Source organism: Caenorhabditis briggsae, assembly GCF_000004555.2.
Source record: "Caenorhabditis briggsae complete genome, chrX, whole genome shotgun sequence".
In the NCBI taxonomy this organism is placed as follows: Eukaryota; Metazoa; Nematoda; class Chromadorea; order Rhabditida; family Rhabditidae; genus Caenorhabditis; species Caenorhabditis briggsae.
This window is the reverse complement of record NC_013491.2, coordinates 4,452,306-4,473,067: the sequence shown is the minus strand read 5'-3', so window position 1 is coordinate 4,473,067 and position 20,762 is coordinate 4,452,306. Positions and strand designations below refer to the sequence as shown.

Below are 20,762 nucleotides of genomic sequence, written 5' to 3'. Positions count from 1 at the left end.
AGAAATCCCACATTTTGGTTTTCCAGCATCATCTGGAATGGAGAATATCCAGTGGAGAAACTCCGTAATGTCTTCTATCACTTCCGATAATCGACGACACACTTTATACGACGAGGAGGATAATCCGAGAGTGGTGAGTCCGTTTTTTTGTGGTTGTTATAGGAAAAAAAATTAACAAAAATTATTTATTAGATGTTACCACCAATTGGAAAAGGGGGACGAAGTCTATGTCTCAACATTCTTGCTCTTGACTTTTTCTTAAATTTTGAAAGATGGGATTATAGGAATTAGCGGTAAATTATAGGACTGAATTGTTAAAAAATATGGATTCCATCGGAGAGAAGCGGCTTACTGGATGTAGCCTTCAAAGTCCTGCACCGCGTCGTCGTACTCCTTCTGGGTCACCTCGGGTCTGAAAATGAGATTTATTAGCTGCTTTATCTGAAATCTTTATTTTAACTCACCCTTGCTCATCCAGGGAACGCTTTCCAATGCGGAATCCATAGCGTCCGACAAGCAAGTTACGGCGCTTCTCCAAATCGATGGTATCAGCTGCTCTACTTGCCCTTGTTGACTTTCCTTCTTTCTGAGACTGTTGCCATGCTTCCAGCATTTGATAGGCAAATTTGTTAGGGTCTTCATGCTTATATCCCGGCCAACTAATACTGACTTCAGTTGGGCGGAAAGTAGCGTTCACTAGGAACACAGCTCCAAGGAGCAAGAGTAGAACAATCGGTTTCATTTTTTCCAGAGCCGCTGGGAGTTCTGAAAAGAATGAATGAAGGTTCGTAGTGAAGGTCCGGAGGGCGGGGCTAGAAAGGGGCGGAGCCTCGCAAGAGGCACTTCACATGTCTGGGCCCGTAACTCCTTGGCCGATTTCAAAATGAATCTTGACAGGAGAAGATGTTTGGCCTCAGTCATCTGACGTTCTTTTTTTTCCATTTGGTTTTTTTTAGGATGAGAGAGGAAGAGGAAAAGCGCAAAAATGTTGAGCGGTTTCTGTGTGGAAAAACACACATTCTTCTTTTTTTTTCTTTTTTGAGAAAACGTATTACTTATCAAGGAGAGAGGACCTCGTGGTCCAGTGGCAAAAAAAGCAATCCAGCGAGGAGAAGTCATGAGTCTGCAGGAAAAAAAGAACTCAACTTTTTTATTGGAATGAAGAAAAAAAGAGAGAAAAAAACCAATCAAGAACAGGAAGTCAACAAGACGGACCTTGAGAACATTCGGGAGGAAAATTGTGCACAAAAATTGGGGAAAAAGTGGTTGGGGGAAAGGAAGGAAACCATTCAGCAAAAAAGGTACAGAGAGATAAAGTGAATGAAGAGGCGAGTACTGATTTATTGCCCTTGTGCTTTGTCAAGAGCATGAGCCCGATTTTTTTCTCCTTGATGACGGCCAACTCCTCCATCTCCATCGCCTACCGTAGTCTTTCCGGTGGTTTTGTCAGCACTTCTTTTTCTGGAAAAAACGAGCACTGGAGGGTCCTTTTTTTGATTGATGGGAAGTCAGTTTCTTACCGCTGGGGATTAGAAAAAACGACTGCTTTCTCGAACGCGTTGAGCACTTTATCCATCTTTTGGGGAACGAAAAAGTTAGCGCGTTTTCCAGGACGGGGTCGAGTGAGTGTTGAGGTCCGATAGAATTGGTGAATGTCGTGTCTAAAATAAAATTTTGGAATTTCAGGGAAAAAATGAAAGGTCACTAATTTCTTTCGAAACTTCTCAGACACTGTGGGAGAATCTCAAAAATAGTCTCAAAAATAGAAGTTCTCTGAAAGTTCAAACTCACAAAGTTTCATCCTTCTCCGCTCTTTCAATGACAGTCAACATCTGAAAGAGTTTGTCCAACTCAGCTCTGCTGTCTTCTCTTCTCACTTCTGGAACAGAAGTTTTGAAAAGGCGATCCATACGAAGAATTCTGTCTCTAGAAGCAATTGTATTACCTAACACGTATCTTGTTTATTTTTGTCTTACTTGAACATCAATGAGTCGAGAAATTGAGGGAAAGATCCTGAAAATGGGAACGACGGGAGCATTCTTGGCTTCTCGGCTGAGGCCGGCTTTCGATGAAAGTATGTACTGTATGGATTCTTATAGAGTCCCACTTCATACACCGGTAGGACAGCGTAAGCCTTGGACTTGTAATTGAAGCTATTGAATGGGTTGTCAAGAATCCCCCCAGCGCTCATTTCAGATGGAAACGAGCGTTTGCCATAACGGAATGGAGACCCCTTGGCTGCTTTCATGATACGAGCAACATCACTATAAAACAATAAATGAAAGAAGTAGATTATGAGAAAAAGTGTTGACTTACGTGAAAACTTCATTTCGGGAACGATTGGACACAAACGTTTGAGGAGTGGTTTCTGGCGGAAGAGTGATGTTAAAATTGATGTTCGGTCTTACGGCCTGAAACTGATGAAACTTGATAAGTACCGTATTTCCTATAGTAGACGCTCACCTAAATCGTTATTTTGAGCTTAATTACCTTGGTTCTTATGAGGGATATGGAAAATTTGTAAATTGATAAAGAATTGGTGGTATTATCATGAAAAATTTTACCAGTTGACAATGTACCGATATCTTTTACAGAAATCAAGATAATTAAGCTTAAAGTTGACGGTTTAGACGGGATTCTACTGAAGCAAATACTGTATTCTGTCCAAAACAACTAACCGCAATTGGGAGAGCATCGTAGGGTCCAGCACAGATGGCTAGAATCAGGATTAGGGCCGTTAGACGACCCATTTTCTCAAGTTTTTGAAATTAAGCAATTTCTGGAAATTTCGAAATTTTTAAAGAAATGTTTCAAATTGAAAAACTTGAAAAATGGAAATTCGGAGAAATAGGTTTAAGAAAATAATACAAGTAGGCAGATTTTTCGGAATCTATTTTCTCTACTTAATTTTGAAGTAACTCTTAAAATTTCAATAGTTAGCTCTGAAATGGTAGCTGAGCATCTCTAAACTCGCATATCTTAACTTTTTTGAAATTTGTGCAAGAAATTAATGATTTTTTGTTGAGCTCTTTTTTGTCAAATTCAATCAAGCGTTTTTTTGAAAAGTTCTAGGTTTCTTTCCAGTACAAAAAACAATGTTTCCGTTTAAAAAAACTATGTTTTAAACATCAATTTTAACTCAAAGGCCGAAACATCGGAGACCAGTCGTCTGAGAACCAGCCAGAACTGAAAAAGTGAGACCAGACTAATTTTCTTTTTTTTCGAGATTTTCAAACTTCACTTTCTTTTTCTCATACCATCTTTTGGGGGTGTTAAATTGAGTCTAAATTAGTCTAGCGCCTCCCAAAAACCTTACATCATCCGGAAAACAAAAGGAGCAGCTTTTATGATCCCATTTACACCCACGACTTCTTTGAAAACGTTTTTGCAAGACTACAGTGTTTTGCAGTTCTTAAAACAAAAAATCCCTTTTCTTGTGTGTTCTCTTCTTTATTTGATAGTGATGTTGGCGATGATGATGATTGTGACAGAAAAAATTTGAATACATATAAGACAATAAAACATTTAACATGGGATTCTGATTGAATATCTTTCGAGCATTTAAAAATCAAAGATCATCGTGCGCTTTCCTGGACGGAATCCGGTGCGACCGAAGGCGTTTGATTTTTTCATCAGTGGGAGTCCACGGATCTTGTGACGGAGCACCATTGCGCGGAACGGATCGTTTCGGAAAACACCTTCGTTGTTGACAAGATGGAATCCTTCGAAACTGAACTTGGGATGGGGTTTTTTGTTGAAAACGAACTTTTTGGCGCCCTCGTTGTCCGGGACATTGATGGAGATCTGAAAAAAGCGTTGGGTCAATTCGTGAATGAGAATTACAGGAATATCGGTCCTCGGTAAAAATCTCACACTTTCAACTTTGATCTATGTTACCTTGCTTCCTGTCAGAGATATCAAAAATAAGCACTTCAGGCGTTGCGGCCAATTAATTATCTAGAAGTTACTATTGATATTCAACATTTTGATTATTTTTTCATCGAATTAGGTTTGCAATTTTGGAATTTCTGGGGCGATGCAATAAGGCCACTCTGCATCATTTTACTAAGTTCATGTGAATATTTTCGAACTTTCACCCATTTAGAAACTGATTCTTAAAAAAGGAGCTGAAAGTTCAAAATTAACTGTTTCTCAAAATTACGTTCCAAAAAAAGTCATCTGAAGAAAAATATTGCTTTCAAATTGCTTCAGTAGATCATTAATTCTGGAATATGAAGTTTTCAAGGACTACTTTCATATTCAAATTCGAAAGTATTTCACTTTATTCGCAATTTTGGCACTTGAATCTCTCATTTAACAGTCTTAAACGGAAGAGCCCTACAGTAACCCATGAGCACGAAGTTCTATAGTACCACATGATTAAGAAGTTCTACAGTAGCTCATGATCTAGAAGTGCTGCAGTAACCCATCGTCTAGAAGACTTCGAAAAGTCTAATTGTGATTACTGATCCTCTACCTATAGTCACTACTGCTAAATTAGGAAAGCGAGACGTAACCATTGAAAGTTCTACAGTAGTCCAATCGAAGTTCTAGATTTACCTTCTGAAGTTATAGGAAATAAAAAAAGTACTGTTCGAATCTTATCCCAACTAACCTCTCCATCCTGAATCGGTGGGTAAAACGTGATTGCTTTGACCGCGATGCCCATAGAGAGGAGAACAAGGATGAGTCGAGTCATCCTTGGAGCTGTAATGGTCTGAAAGTTAGAAAATAAGGGGATGATCAGTAAAAAGGTGAAAGGTCTGAAGAAGAAAGAGCAAAGTTAAGACAAGAAGGAAGAACTAGTTCAGCTGAATTGAACGGACATGGCGGCCTTCATTTATACCTATCGAAAAGCTGAAAAATGGGAGGAGCTTAACGGTTCTACCTGACATGCTCATGAACCCCGCCCAATTTCTCCAGAAATACGCATGTGACACCATGGAAACAATTAAAAAAGAGCCGTTAACCGCGCGTTTATGCCTTTTTCCAAAAATTGAGTCCAGGGGATATCGACAAAAATGGCGTTTTGGTGTGACTATACGAATGACGTTTTAGTTTTAGAATGAGGCAAAGAATCGGAGGGATTGGGAACAGAAGTAGTTCATTGGCACAGTTAACAACTCATTGACTAGATATAAAATGTACCTGAAATGCTCTAATCAAAAGCCAATTGCTACCAAAATAGACGAATACGGTTAATTTCAAATTTGCTTTGTAATTAGAGTGAGATATTCACAATTAGTTGTTTTTATGATTTTCGAAAATTTTTAAAACTTTGTTTTCGAGTCAATCTGTGAGCATGGCTGCTCTACTTTTCTGAATCACAACTAGTGACTGAAATCGACCAGATCTGGATTTTTGAACCATCTAAATTTGGTGCGGTTGATTCTAAAAAAGGATCTGGTGATAAGATTCTCAAACTTTGGTTATCTAAAGGGACAGAATTGAGGACTAGTGGATATTTCGGTTTATCGACACATTTTTCAACAAATGTTTTTGGCTGATCGCAAATTCTCAAAGTTTGTCTCCCAATTCGAATTCATACTTTCCGACCTGTACTTCTTCGAAAACGTTATTTTAAGTATCGACAATCGTGTTCTGATGACTTTTTCAATGACCTGAAGCTGAGGCTTCCGATATACTGTGGCAGTGATAGCGTCTCACTGAAGGAGGGAAGAATTAAAAAAGGAGCTGCCAGCAACATATTTATTGAACGTCAAAAAGAGAAGAAAGATCAGAGACAGGAGAAAGAAGATCAAAGAAAAGTCGAAGAAACAACACTATTTATTTCTTCAAAAGACGCCTATGGTTCCCAGATTACAAGTCGAAGAAGCGAGCATGTCGAAGAAGCGATGGACGCCATTGTTTTCCTCCAAGTCCACGCTTTCCTGGTCTCATTCCAGCGCGCCCAATGGCCATGGATCTTTTGACTGGACGAAATCCTCCACGATTGATGTAGAGGCGCTTCTCCATGTCGAGTCCTTCAATTGGCTCCGAATCGTCGCTTGGCAATAATTCCTTGGCGATGTCGTCGTCATTCACATTGTCATCAGCTCCAGCGATGTCGACGTCTTCAAAAGCGTCGGATTAATCCATCTTGCGATCGAAGACCCCGCGCTTCGCGAATTCCGACGCACTCTGAAATCAGAGTAATAAATTACTTTAGCTCTACTAGAGCGGAACAACGGAGTGTCGTTGTTTGGGAGCCGGGAATCTTTCGATGGGGTTGGAAAGTCCTTACTTCTAGCAGCTACTGGTTTAGATCAGACCTGCTATATTTGAAAATTCTACTCAAAGACTACAGTATTCCAAAAAAGACTACAATAGTACAATCCGTTAATTTTGAATTGGTGTTCTTTAAAAAATTCTAGAAACCGTTAGAAACCGTTCTCATCTCGGGTGGCACCACTGGAACTACCGTAAAACCAAGAGAGCCAAGTTGGCCATCTAGATGCGCCCAGTTAGAGTATTTACGGATTGAACGCAACTCACCGGATAGTCGTAGTAGTCTCCTTCAATCGAATAGGCAACAGAGCCGAGCATGGCAACAGCCACGACAAGAAGAGCAAGTTTCATTTTTTCTCAGCGTTGATAAAATGATAAGGTAGATAAGAAAGGAAAGAAGGCTGCTGAAAATTTAGTTCTTTGGATGGGAGAAGGGAGCTCAGTTAGGTAGAAAAGCTGTTATCTAGTAAGAGCGATGAATTTTGCTTCTTCCAGCAGGCCTTTTTATACACACTGGGGCGTGGCTTTGTAGTCCACCTGAAAATGATAGGGTACGCAAATCGTATAGTGGGCGGACCTACCTTGGTTTATCTTGGTCCCACCACGATTCGTATAGTAGGAGCGGGCTACAAATAACTTGTGACATATTTGGAGTTCAGTTCTGGGAACCAAATGATTTTATTTTTAAGATAAAAAATCATTCAAAAAAATCAATACAAGGAGAATAGAGAAATCTGTGAAAAGACAAAGATTGCAGATGAGATTATTAGAGTGGATGTCACATAAAAGAATTGGCAGATGGTAAAAAGACAAAAAAGGAGAAAAATGAATTCCAAAAAATCTTAAAACTTGATGCGGCGAAGCTGACGGAGATGAGCGCTGTGAATCATATTGTGTCCATCCCAAGAGTTGAGCCACGGTCCAAAATGAGATCGCTTTTCTGGGCGCCATGGAGCTCTTCCGATAGCCAAGGATCGTTTTTGGAAACCATGACTGTCGTAGAATCCCTTTCCAAACTTTCCATGCTCCAGTTGGTTGTACTCATCGTCCTCCATGACCAAGAACATGCGGCTTAGTGTGGAGAGTTGCTGTCTGGAGATTTTATACTTTCCTTTCCGTGGCTTCTGTGTCTGTGATTTGTCATCCTCATTCTGTCCTTTCTGATCCTTTCCAGTCCCCTTCAACGGTCCCCAACTCAGATGTGGAAGCACAAGAAAAAAGAAAAGTGGTCTATAATAGCATGATGTCAATTACCATAGGAGTTGGAATCGTTTCCGACACTGACATCATGTGTGGCGCGTTGTCCACTGGTCTATAATGATGATAATCATATCCAAGGAGAGGAGAAAAACTGGACTTACGTTTCTCCCAAGCGAATAAAAGTAGAGAGCCACAAAAATCACTGCAGTCACAAGCAGCGCCTTGAACATCCCGTTAAGAGCCGGATGCCGCTGACAAATGGGTGGTGCTAATAATCAGTAAGGTTGTTTTTATAGTCCGCTCGAAGCTGGGCGGGATATCTGCGTGCGTAGGGTGGTGACAAAAAAAAAGGAAAATGTGTGGGGTTTGTGAAGATTTCTGAAACTACAAAAATGAAAATGAAATCTGAAAAGGAAAACAGGAAGGAAAGCTACTGTAATCTAGAAGAGCAATACCTTGAATAGCAAGTTTTATTGATTAAATGGATAACAAAAAGAAAAACAAGTGTGTCAGAAAAATGCGCCTGACTCGTGACCAAGTTGATTAACTTTCAGAGCACTGAAACATTGGTATTGAGTTGACTGGATAAGTTTAAGAGTTTCTGAAAAGGGGTGGAGCGGTGAATGTCACGAGGGCTGATCTACCGTATCTTTTAGAGCCTATCCGTGCCCTTTGAGCTCAAGTATCTCGATTTCTATGAGAGACATCAAAAATATGTTAACTGATCAAATATCGGTGGTATGATGATGCATAACTCACCATTTACGCTTCTATTACAGGTCTTAGAGTAGACGGACATTTGTTAAAGTTTGAACATAGTAACGATTCTTTGAAATCTGATAAATATTGAGTCTAGATGTTAAAAAAATCTGAAAAATCGGATTTCTGGAAAAAAAAGTCAGAAGCGGTGACCGATTTTTTTATTGCGACAACTACCGTAACCTATAATTTTTTTTTGAAGAAAAAGACTTCAGAGATTTCGAGTATATTCCAGATTTATACGCTAGTCCCTGTAGTCAATATTTTAGATCTGAATGCCAACAATCCTAAATTTCCCAGATTCTCTTCGGTTATTTGCTCCTGAACTGCTTTTTGGGGGGCTCCGAGACTGCACTAGCCCATTTTCGATCCCAGTCAAACTTTTCCGTATCCTTCGGACCCTTTAAATATCCCATTACCCTCCAAACCATAATGTTCTTTTAACATCTACCCGGTTCACCTAAACCTAGTAATTAACAGGGAACGACTTTATTTCGGGAAATCTGGCAGATCGCTTGTACATGAAGATGTTATTGGTTTTCAGAGAAGGATGGATGGAAAGAAAATGACGAGAGAGGCGAGATGGAGGGAGGGTGATTAAATTACAAAATATTGATAACTTAAATTACAAAGCGATTTGGGGGAGGAATCTGGATCTGGATTTAGAGGATGAAGATTTCTGGAACGTGCTGTGGCATGACTTCCACGAGTTCGGCGCTTCTTTTTCCTGGGCGGAATCCTTGACGACCGTATGCCATTGAGCGCTTTCCTGGGCGGAATCCCTGACGTCCGTAAGCCATGGATCGCTTTCCTGGACGGAATCCTTGACGTCCGTAAGCCATTGACCGCTTTCCTGGGCGAAGTCCGAGTCTTCCCATTGCCATTGACCGTTTCATGATGAGTCCGCTGAAAGAAATAGTTGTTCGGGTTTTAAGAAGCCAGAAAAATGTTTAGACTGTCTCAAAAAACCCAAACAGAACATGGAAACCTGAAAATTTTTACCTGACGTCGATGGTGTGGAAATTGTCCATTCCTCCTGGTCCGCTGCGCTTTCCTGGACGGAATCCGCTTCTACCGAGTGCGATGCTGCGTTTGCCCATGGCTCCTTCTGTGTATTCCTCCTCTTGCTTCCAGTCATCGTCGACGGAATCCGGAACTTCCTCCAACGAAGGTCCTTCGAGGACAACAACGTCCACGGACTGAAAATGTAGGGACTAATTGCTGGATTAGACTACCTAGATGTGCCCTACAGTAACTCGCGCAGCTTATGTGAGAGTCAGAAAAAATTCGAAGAACTAAACTTATCCTACTGTAACTTAGACCTATCCTACTATTACCTAGATCTATCATAATATGACCTTGGCTTATCCTACTGTAGCCTGTAATCGAAGTTCAACAAAAAAAACACTTGCCGGGTTCTCATCCAAGATGTCCTGTGGCGCGGCACCAACGTAGATGACGTAGATCAACGCAAGGAGAACCAGCGAAGCTCTCATCTTGCGAAGAAAACGGGAAAGGAGGAAAATGAGAACCGAAGAGAGGGCTCGAGGTATGCGAGCTGAAAACAATGAGTATTACAATGGATGGCCGATCCTCTTTTATATGGAGTGGGCGGAGTTTCGAGATGAAGATAGTAAAGGGACCCATGAGAGGAGATTCGACACTGAGAACGAGAAATGCGCGAGATTCTTGTGTGGGGGCAAGAAACGAATGAAACGCGCGGGCGGGTCGCTTCTTCTGATTGGCTCCGTATATGTTTTGCTCGGTGACGTTGATCATAAGAATGAGAATATTGAATACAGAATTCGTTGAGGTGGAACGATAAGTAATGGAAATTCGAGAACATGGGAAGTATAGTCAGTAATTACTATTTTTGAAAACTGACCAAATAAAATAACTGGTTCCAAAAACAGTTTTTAAAAATACGGTGATTCCTAAAAATATTTTCAATAAATTTCAAATTCCAAAATATTCCGAGATGTACAAGGTGAGCTTCGATGTTTTGACAGGACCTGACTATCGTAGACAATAATAGTACCAGTTGGCGACCCATCTAGCTCCCCTGGGATAATCGTACAATCAAGGTTACCAGATAATCATAACATGTTTTGATAGCGCGCCATTTAGAAATCGAGATTCACATTTAATAAATTGTAATTTGCATTGTTCTGTGAATTGGGGGACACAATAATTTTTCTTTTTTTTTCAGGCTCGTCTAGAATATTTCCAAGGCGAGGAAAGTGAAATGCTGAAACGTGGTCAGGATCAAGCGACAAAACTACTGGAGTGGTATAAGGAGCGACTATTGTCGGTACAGAAGAAAGCGCGACTTCTTCAACAAGGGAGTGTCTCATTGGTTAGTACAAGTCATAAAGTACAAGTTAGAAAGTACAAGTCTAGATGACTAGGATTATCAAAATGACAACATATTGTTTTGTTTTCCGTTATCTCGAAAAAATGGTTATGGCCCACGTCCTTAGGATCTCTAGGGTGCACTATTTTTGATGGACTTCTAGTTTTTCAGATAAAGTAGTCTGAAAATAATATGATGTCATTTGAATAGAAATTGATATTCTTTTTGGTTCGATTTTAGGAAAATCTGGATACAGTAGACAGAAGCTTAAGACAAACTACAGTAGGACTTGCTGTTTTTGGGCATTCATAGAGCATTTTAAAGCTACAGTACTTGTCAATAAAATATAGGAAAACAGTATTTTTCAGTTGATTTTCGGTCATTTTGACCATTTCCAGGAGTTTGGGGCTCGACTGTCGTTTCCGATCACATTGAAAATATTGGAGGATGTAAAACAGACCTAGATTGAAAACTTCGGCTTCACAGAAAATTTTGCAAATTTCTAGTTTATCAGCTATTTGTCGAATCATGAAAGACATCTTTTTTTTTCATGTTTTCAGTACAAAAACGAGCCCAAAAGAAGTGTCATTCAGAAATCATCTAAAAATTTAGGAGTTTTCTAAATACTCCAGGTTATTGATTGCAGTAATTCTAATCTAGGTCTCTTTTACATTGCTTAAAAATTTCAGACTGATCGGAAATTTTATATCCGAGCTTTAGACTTCTGAAAATGGTCAAAATGGTTAAAGGTCAGCTGTGAATTACGCTATTGTGTTTCTGATTGACCAGTACTCTATGAGCTCTGTGAAATGACCAATGTGAGGATAGAAATAAACTAGCTTGTTGCTCCACTTGAAGGTACAGTAGACTTCTAGGGTACCGTAATCCTCAATAAACCAATCATCTTGTTTCACCTCATAAACCAATCAAGAGCAAGAAATCGAGACCTGTGATTATTCGTACAGCTCGTTATCTTTTTTTCCAGAAAAAAAACCCCATAGGACAACGTCACCCCGCAATTAATCCAATCTTCTCTACCTGCCCCCATAAAATATTATGGGGTTTTTTGCTTCTTTTTCCTTTCCTTCGAGAAAATTGGATTGAGGCTCTATCTTTTTAGTTAGAGCCGATAGAGGAGAGGTTCAGAAGGGGACCAACTTCCAAAATAAAAAATTTCGATTCTCAAAAAAATAAAAATCAAAAATGAGTAAGAAAATGACGACGATGTTATCGACTAACTCTACTTATATAGGTTCTTACTAGTTCTGACCAAATTTTTGAGTTTTGGATTACTAAGTCCGCCCAAAACTACAATCGCCCTTGTCTTTTTGTCAAATGTCACGTTATCATCAATAATCAGTGGGAGTACTCGATTGAATCTACATTTTCTAACCGATAAACAAGTACACTCATTCCAGGATCCGGCTGTCCATGAGCAGAAGCTTAACTTCCTTCGTGCCCACATCACAGAGCTCAATCGACGTATACTCGCAGTGATGGAGACCAGTGATAAGGGATTCCCGGCTCACCACAATCGAACTGTATGTTTTAGCTTTCATATTCTTCGTGATCTCGGTGCGTCAGCTACCGTAGTCCTCTGACTCGCTGGATTAAATTTCGCTCAGATGGGGCCAAATGTAGTTTATCATGCGCGTTTCACCAATATTATTTTTCTCGCTGTACAACTACACTTTTTTGTATGAGATGAGTGGGAAGCTCGTGACTGATAGCTGCGGATTAGCAATAGGAATCTGGAGTTGAGGAATGGCAAAGGGAAGGGATGCGTGGGTGTCAAAATGAAAACCAGTGGTGATAGTTTCAATTCAGATTTCAATACAACACACACACACAGAATGTTCAGTCGATTTTTGGCCATTTTCAGGGGTCTTCGACTGTCAAGTTTCCGATAACTTTTAAAGTTTCAGTAGGTGAAAACAGATCTAGATTGAGAAGTTTGCGTTCACATAATTTTTTGAAAATTCCTAATTGTTCAGCTGTTTGCCGATTTCTGAAATACGTCTCTTTTTTCACGCTCTCAGTGCAGAAATGAGCCAAATAGAGATTCTTTCCGAAATCGGCAAATAGCTGAAAAACTATCGATTTTGCATAAATTATGTAAATGCAATGTTATCTAGGTCTGTTCTCCATCATCTAATGTTTTTACAATAATCGGAAACTTAACAGTCGAGCTCCTGTCTTCTAAAAATGGTCAAAAAACCAAAAATCAAATGAAAAACAGGTCTTGTATATTTTTTTTATCGGTACTGTAGGTCGTAATCTTCACTTGAGATTTTGGAATACAGTACTGAATGAAACACAATATTTCATCGAATTCCATTCTGATATGTTGTTTGTAACAAAAACCATACTTCTTCAAAAATCAAAAAAATCTTTTCACATTTGAGAAAAATCTGAAACTCCAGGAAATTTTCAATTTTTTTCAGTGAATTATTTTTATTGACTCCTAATACTGGAAGGATACTAGAAACCCGAACCGGACTTCATTTATTCTTCAATGTCAAACATTCGCTAATTCCAATATTTTCCAGACATCAAATGGTCCATCAAATGGCGCGAATGACGATCAGTTGGTGTGGCTCCATCGTCAGAATCAACGCTTAAATCAGGTGAGAGAAACAATAGCTTTTCTGACGTCACAATCTCTCTTCCATTGCCCTTCTCATCAAAAATTTCGAAGTTTAAAAATAAACATTGGGGGTCAAGGTGGGGGAGATTGAGTGCAGCAACAATCAGTTGTCATTTGACATGTAGATCCAACTTGACATGATAAATCATTGTTGTTTTATGCTATCTTCTTATCATTGCTTTTTCCAGGAGCTCGCCGAGAAAACGCAAATGATTGATCAGCTGAAAAGAGAGAACGAGATGGTCAAGAAGAACCAAGTTCAAAGAGTGGACAGGTATTGTTGGAATCGTCTTTTTATGCCGGATATTTCTTCTTGATTTTTCAGAAGTGTTCCAATCTTGCGACCATCTGCTTTCGTTCGCCCAGCTTATCAGATCCCGGCGATCATCAATAACAACAATCACCCGAAAAACCCATCACCGCATAAGATTTATGATACTTTGATGTAACTTTCTGACTTTATCAATTTCTCAATTTCACACAAAAACCCGCGTCTCCGAGAGAAAAAATATAATAATACCATTTTTCTTTATTGCCCTATTGCACCAATTTTGCTATTCTGAATCCTTATCCGGAGCTTGTTCATAATGAAGCATCTATGTGTAGTTATTTTTTTCCTTTTTTCTTGATGTTAAAATCATTAAAACCAAACATCTGCTGCAACTTCGTTTTGTATGGTGAGAATTGGATTTTGAACGTTGTCCAAATGGCTTTACAACTACATTAAATCGAAAAACTCGGGATTAGTGGGATGAGAGAGATACGGAAAAAAATTTTTTCTGGCAGGCAGGTTCTCTCAGATCTCATCAATAAAGTTTTTGGTGGGGAGTGTCAAGAATAAGAAAAAGTTCCCCTTGCCAGATCCCATTTTTCATTTTATCCCTATTCTCATCGCGTTAAAGTGAGTGGGGGAGAAATCAAAACAATGGGTGTCCCACTGTTTGAAAAACAGACCCATTGAATGTCTTGTTTGCAATGTTGGACTACCTGACATCTATACGAGCTACAGTAAGACGTCAGCCACAAAAGCAAAGTACTCGAAAGTGTTATTTCAAGAAAAAAAAGAAGCAACAGCGACATGATGAAGAAGTTGATCGAATCGTTTTGTTTTGTCATCTCATCTCTCATCTAATCACTTTGATAGCACAATTTATGAGTTCGAAGGACCCTCCCCTCACATCCAGGTGTCTCTTTGATTCCCTCTATCGCTTTTTTTCTCACCAACTGTTCATTCTGTGTGTGATTACGCGAATTGATATCAATCGGAGAGAAACCAGGTCTCTGCTATTGTTTCAAAAGTGTCTTTTTCTTTTCTTCTTTTCAAAACAGTTGTCATTGTGAGATGGATTAACCCGCAATCGGTTTTATAAACATTATCTCAGGCAGACCAATTTTTTTGGTTTTTTTTTTCTGGGCGGAGGTCGATTTTGCATCTCAGAATGATGAACACTTTCCGGGAGTTCTCCAGTCTTCTTGTTACTTTTTTCCTTTACTTTTAGTTTTTTCTTCTTTCTTCTCCTCTAAATAAACATACCAAGTTTATTCGTTTTTCATTACTAGACCAGTTGCTTCCTGAGAAATAAAAGTTCCATATCCATATAAAAAAAGAAATTTCATAAAAAAATTGGCTAGCCATAAGTTTCTTTTTTGTTTCTTGTTACTCATCCACCCCCAATTTTATTACCACCCTCCACACTGACATCCGAAACCTACCCAACCTTTTTTATGCGGTTGACGATCCCATTCGAGTCCCATCTCCGGCGCAGAGGTCATACATAGTGTGAGCGCAACCTGAGATCTTGCTACTCATTTCCGTGCCCACCTCCATCGAAAAATTTCCTTTTCTTTCTTTTTTTCTAGAAACAAAAAATTATTTTGTCTTCCGCTTGTCAACTTGACAGACGACTTCGTCAGAGACGACGACGTATGAAGCGCCAAAAATGTGATCCTTCTCAAATTACACCCTAAATTGCGTGATACAGGTGTCCTGGTGTGGTTTCAATATCAATCTTTAATTTTTGACGTTTTATGGTTTGTTAGTCAGTGCAAATTGACTTTCTATGTTTGCTAGGAAATTCCAATTTTTGAAATGGTGGTTCTCGGTTTTTCAAAATTATCAGTTTTCAATAAAGAAACTGATTTTTCTTTCTCCACTATCGACAATTGAAACTAACTTGACAAGTTCTGAATTTTAAATATTATTTTTGAAAATGTATTGAAATTTCGAATTAATTGCCGTGAATGCCTATCCTAAGCTTTACATGTATCTCGGTTCCTATAAGAGTTATCAAAAATCCGCTCCCTTCTTCCCTCAAATACCGTAGCGATTGCGCACCCCCATTTTTGACATTTTGTAAAAATTTTCTTTGAAAGCTCCTGACTAGGTTCATTTCCGTCCGTTTTGGCTAATTTTTTTTTAATCTCTCTGGCTACGCGGTCACCCAAAATCGTTAAAAGTTGTACCGTTTGAACCGAGATATGACAACGAATGTACAAGTGGATCCGATTTTTTTTTCGGGTATTCCAGTTTTTTTTCTGCCGAACTAGGAAAAGCCATTCGATGCGTAATTCTGATAGCTGAAATATAAAAAAAAAGAAAACTGGATTTGCTCGAAAATTGAAAGAGTTAATAGGTTTTGAGTGAAAAATTAATGAATTGATTTGGGGGACATGTTAAAGGGCCAAAGGCCCTGTCCGGTCTGTTTGACCTGAGCGAGCAAAGGGAGAACTGATTCCACCTACAACATAGCCGTGCCTAGCGGAGTCGGCCGTAGGCCGAGGACGCTAGTCTGTTAACTGATAAAATTTTGGAGGTTTTATGATGAATAAATTATTAGTTAAAACTTTTTTGATATCTTTTGAAGGAACCGAGATAATTGAGCTTAAAGTACACGTAGGGTGGGCTTCTACTGGAGCATGTACGATGACTGGTAACATTAAAATTAAAATCTTACCTGAATTATTGAATGTAAAAAATCCAAATTTATGAATTACACCCAGATAGAAAATTAAAATCCAGCTCTTTTGTTTTTTCAAGCTTTTATTTTGCAATGAAATTCAAAACTTGAAAAAAAATCTGACCGAATCTGTTACCGTACTACATACTCTTTCTTTGAGCTTAATTATCTAGATTTCTAGAAGCGATTCAAATAGTTGGTCAACTGATACAATAATTTTCTCCATATCCGTTTAACTTTTACAATTTGCCATTTTTATATCTCCCACAGAAAATGGGATAATGGATCTCAGAACCAACATTTCATTCCTTGGTCCTATTTCCTTCAGACTAGGTCAAAAGTACAAGCACGTCCCTTATTGTTAATTCGTTCCTTCCTCTTGCAGTTTGAAAATCAAGGATGTGCATAAAGAAACCATTTTATCCATGCTTCAAAAACTTCCAAAGAAGTGCATAGGTTATCCTGGCGGGTGGCAACAGTTGGTGACCTTTCAACCTAACCTCCCGCCAAAAACTAAAAAGTTGAACCCACGTCATTGTTCTTCAACAGGGCAAAAAAGTTGCGAAAAGGTGACGCTACTTGAACATCCCATTAGGTATTCAAGACGATCATAGAGGGATATCACGTTTTCCATATTTTCAAACACCAACCTTTCTGAACTTTTTATTTCGTTTCGTTTTTCTTCCTTCTCACAGACATTCATGGATTTCGGATTATTCTCAAATTGCAAAATTATTCTCACAGCGAGTTTCAAATATTGTTTGCACTCGATTGAAATCTAGTCCATTCTCTTCGCTCCAAATCCCATACTTAAATGTTATCCTTTTTGGAAGATTAGGAAAGTCAAAAGATTCATTTTCATTGCTCTGTTTATCAACCCTAATTCAAAAATTGCGGTTCAGCACTTTACAAACTTCAAATAAGGACAAATGTCATGATCATTGAAATTTTCAAATCTAGACGAAAAGAAATTCACTTAATTATGCCGTGCGAAGAACTTTGATTCTTCTAGGATTATGAGACATGTAAAACACACAAAAACTTGTTGCTGTTGCAAAAGAATAACTTGAAACTTTTTGGAAATTTGAGAATAATTTTGAAAACGACACCCCCCCCCCTTGCTAGCTTGTTGTGCATAATTGATGGAAACTACTTTCCATGGAACACAAAAATCGTTAGGTTCAAGTTTTGAGTTTGTCGAATTTTGATGACTTTTGAAATGTTTCTTTGAGTCAAAAATTATTTTCCAAATTTTGAGTGAAATGAGTCAAAATGAAAATGCACCCTAATTACAGTGAATTGTTGCTGACATTTTGAAAATTGAAAATGTAAACAACGATTTTGAAACTTCAAATTAACCATACTTGTAAAATTCCGGGCCGGGCCTGAGGAAAATTTCAAGGCCCGGGCCCGGCCCGGAAGGCCCGGTAGCAAAAATTTCGAACCGAATTTTGAGCTCTCAATACAATTTTCTATATTTTTAGTGCTTTTTGGATTGTTTGTCTGTTTGAAATTAACATTTTCGCATCTTATTTAAGCTTCAAAGATTTGAAAATTTCATCTACGGTACCGGTCCTTAAAATATGCAAAAACGTATTTTTTCAGTTTTTATTCGGCCAATTTTATCATTTAAAAATTCTGGAACCCAGCTGTCGGGTTTCCCATCCTTTCGAAAAATTCGGAGGGTTGAAATATATCTAGATTGAAAATTTTGCCTTTACAGAATTTTTCGAAAGTTTTGAAGTTTTTCAGATATTTTTGCCAATTTCAAGACACCTGTGTTTCCATGTTTGCAGTATAAAATGGGTTGAAAAAAGTCTTTCGGAAATCTGCAAATAGTTGAAAAACTGGGAAAATTCCAGCAATTTTGTGAATTCTAAGTTTTTCATTTAGGTCTGTTTTACACTCTCAAGAGTTTTCAAAAAAAAATCGGTATCTTGACATCAGATCTCTGAAAATGGTCAAAAAAACCGAAAATCAACCGTAAATCACGTTTCGTATGTCTTATTGGCCGTTACTGTATGTTCTACTAATTTTTAAAGTTTCTAAAATATTTGATTATTTTTTATTCCAGATTTCAAAACTGTGGTTTTCACCATGCTTGTAATCCGGTCCTTTGCCGGTCCTTCGCCGGCCCTGTCATATCTTTTTTCAGAATGATTATTTTCTAACCAGCTGAATCAAATATGATAGAACTCGACGAGTACTACAGAACGATACTATTTGGAAAACTGAATCTTGTCTATGAACAAAGTTACTGGTCATAAAGTGGCTTTGCCAGGACGTGCCGAGCCCGGCCGGGCCTGCTTTTTTCGTTCCTTTTCGTCTGGAACTTTTTTCATAGACAAAATACAGTTTTTCAAATAGTATCATTTTGTAGTACTCGTAGAGTTCTATCATATCTGATTCAGCTGGTTAGAAAATAATCATTCTGAAAAAAGATATGGCAGGGCCCGCGAAGGCCCGGCAAGGGCCCGGATCAAAAGTATGGTTTACACTTTCAATTTCGCAAATTTCAAAAAAGTTTTATTTTTTCTGAGTTTCCCAGCTTCCAAACTCACAAATTCAGTCATAGATTCATCCGAGTTCATCTTGAGTGCATCTTCCACCCACCAAAACTCTCTATTCATGAAACAATGTGACAACTAGCCCGGACAATCATAGCTTCCGGCTGGTTATCTCACTCAAAAATAGAATTGACCGTCGGCCGCTTTCTTGTACACTTTTGACATTGTCTAGGCGTGTGTGGGGAGAAAAAGGGACTACTCAATTTTAATGCATTCATGAAAGAAACCAACACACATACAAATACACACACATTCCATTTCTTCCTATCACAAACAAAGCAATTTTCAGCGCCCCCCCCCCTTTTGTGGCCCACCTTAAATTCGAAACTACTACACCTAAAATTAGTTCCTGAATTTTTTTGGTCACCTTCGCGTCACTCCCGACGTTACTTCCTACTGCATATTTCACAAAGTCACACCTATTGTCTTCATTTCGGCCCACGCAGAATTTTTTGTTTGTTCGTTTGGAAAACCTACAAAATCTGAAAGTGTTGCATTTTTGAATAAAATCGCACTTGCACATGAACCCATTTGTCAAATTGAACCCGAAAAGGGAAAATTCCTCCTGTTTCCCTAAACCTTTATAGTGTGCACGCATTTTTTGATGTCGTCACAAAATAGTCGCTCTTATGACCTACCTTGACCGCATACGGTTTGTTTACTTAGGAATTTGAGAATTGCATCTTTCGACCCCCAGGAAAAAGAAAATAAAACAATCAAAGCTTTGGCGGGAAAATGTCAGAAATGTGAAAAAGGATAATGAGAAGTAATCCTCAATTTTTTCCCAGACGTGATTAGGAAATAAAAATGTGGCTGTGACTCATGTGATTAACTTCCACTTTCCATTTCCGGAGCAAAATTTCCGAGCAAATCATCAAAACTTTCTTATATTTCGTAGATCAAAAGATGCTAGATTGAATGAGACTAAATTAAGCAACATTATGAAGGTCCTAGGCGGATATTTCGAACTTACATAGTATAATCATCTTGTCAAGTTTCAAATGTCACACTTTCAGAAGAAAAAAAGTATAGTGACAACTTTTCAGAAGTCAGTGAAAGCTCTCCATTTTCTATTCAGCATCCAAACCATGTTATCTTTGAACCTTTGGCTTTAAAATAGACAACGAAAAACGGCTGTACGTTTCTCCGAGACTCAAAATTCGCGAACCTCCAGATTTGCCATTTTTTATATTCACAACAGAATGTGTCACCGTTTATAAAATATTCTCCCCTGAATCTTTTGTTAGGATCCCTTGTGCAGGGGCAGACCCTAACCACATTTATCGCCCCTCCTTACTCAATCTTGACCTCGTTGGTCACATACTTTGTGCTTTTTTCTACACTTTTCTCAATTCAGACACTTTTTTTCCAAATGTGTTGCATCAGAAACCGCTAGACACACAAAAAATTCCAAAAAAAGGATTCGGGCTCGAAATTATGTGTGCAGGGCGAGGTGGACCAGCAATTTTCCAAGCCTCCAGTTTAGCCTTAATTATCCTCGAGATTTTTCGAAAGGGCAAGGATGTGTTTTGACCATGATGACATTTATGGTCAAAGTTCTCAATAGTAGGTGGCCTTTAACCTAAAGATACAAGCCCCTCGTTTGAAAACTATTCAGATGAAATCTCATATTGACCAGTATGTGGACCTTTAGAAGTGGCCTCTTGTCAAAAACTTTTTTCTGAAGATTGTTGAGCAAGATTCATCATTTTTTCACTCATCTTTTTGTTCTCCAAAGTCTGATGTGTAGGTTATTTTTGTTTTGGGTCCAACAAGTGAAATCGAAAGTTCTATAAATTACGAAAATTTCGAGTGTACAGTAGTCGCTAAATTTGGAAGCGTATTTTTTCTGGTAGGGGCTCAGCATATACGATATATCAAACATCTATCAACTGATAAAACATTAGTGATATTATGATGAATAATTTATCAGTTGACAAATTTTCGCTATCAATGCATATAGGGTAGTCTTCTACTAGAGCAAGTACGGTATCTCGGAATTGTTGGAGATTTGAAATCATTCTAAATTGAGCGGGAATTTGAAAGTTCAG

At 38.6% G+C, this 20,762-nt stretch overlaps 6 protein-coding genes across 6 annotated transcripts; 3 read left to right on the top strand and 3 right to left on the bottom strand.

Moving 5' to 3' along the window:
- Positions 1 to 348: 348 nt before the first annotated feature.
- On the bottom strand, positions 349 to 742 carry CBG27511 (the record flags this gene model as incomplete). The annotated part of the gene is made up of 2 exons (XM_045239084.1): positions 349 to 412; positions 465 to 742. 2 exons carry the CDS (start codon positions 740 to 742, stop codon positions 349 to 351), a joined length of 342 nt encoding a protein of 113 aa, XP_045098078.1.
- A 1,076-nt stretch (positions 743 to 1,818) lies between these two features.
- On the top strand, positions 1,819 to 6,018 carry CBG27510 (the record flags this gene model as incomplete). Its single annotated transcript, XM_045239083.1, is given in 4 exon segments — positions 1,819 to 1,824; positions 1,840 to 1,854; positions 3,575 to 3,582; positions 5,673 to 6,018. The coding sequence occupies 4 exon segments, from the start codon at positions 1,819 to 1,821 to the stop codon at positions 6,016 to 6,018; spliced, it is 375 nt and encodes a 124-aa protein (XP_045098077.1).
- A 72-nt stretch (positions 6,019 to 6,090) lies between these two features.
- Positions 6,091 to 6,579, bottom strand: Cbr-nlp-23 (the record flags this gene model as incomplete). The annotated part of the gene is made up of 2 exons (XM_045239082.1): positions 6,091 to 6,141; positions 6,496 to 6,579. 2 exons carry the CDS (start codon positions 6,577 to 6,579, stop codon positions 6,091 to 6,093), a joined length of 135 nt encoding a protein of 44 aa, XP_045092036.1.
- Positions 6,580 to 8,849: 2,270 nt separating this feature from the next.
- Cbr-nlp-2 lies at positions 8,850 to 9,683 on the bottom strand (the record flags this gene model as incomplete). Its single annotated transcript, XM_045239081.1, has 3 exons — positions 8,850 to 9,093; positions 9,190 to 9,386; positions 9,639 to 9,683. 3 exons carry the CDS (start codon positions 9,681 to 9,683, stop codon positions 8,850 to 8,852), a joined length of 486 nt encoding a protein of 161 aa, XP_045092035.1.
- Positions 9,684 to 10,165: 482 nt separating this feature from the next.
- Positions 10,166 to 13,636, top strand: CBG02130 (the record flags this gene model as incomplete). The annotated part of the gene is made up of 6 exons (XM_002643838.1): positions 10,166 to 10,174; positions 10,397 to 10,543; positions 11,959 to 12,081; positions 13,090 to 13,167; positions 13,376 to 13,461; positions 13,513 to 13,636. The coding sequence occupies 6 exons, from the start codon at positions 10,166 to 10,168 to the stop codon at positions 13,634 to 13,636; spliced, it is 567 nt and encodes a 188-aa protein (XP_002643884.1).
- A 2,933-nt stretch (positions 13,637 to 16,569) lies between these two features.
- Positions 16,570 to 16,982, top strand: CBG27509 (the record flags this gene model as incomplete). Its single annotated transcript, XM_045239080.1, has 2 exons — positions 16,570 to 16,681; positions 16,978 to 16,982. 2 exons carry the CDS (start codon positions 16,570 to 16,572, stop codon positions 16,980 to 16,982), a joined length of 117 nt encoding a protein of 38 aa, XP_045098076.1.
- Positions 16,983 to 20,762: the final 3,780 nt, after the last annotated feature.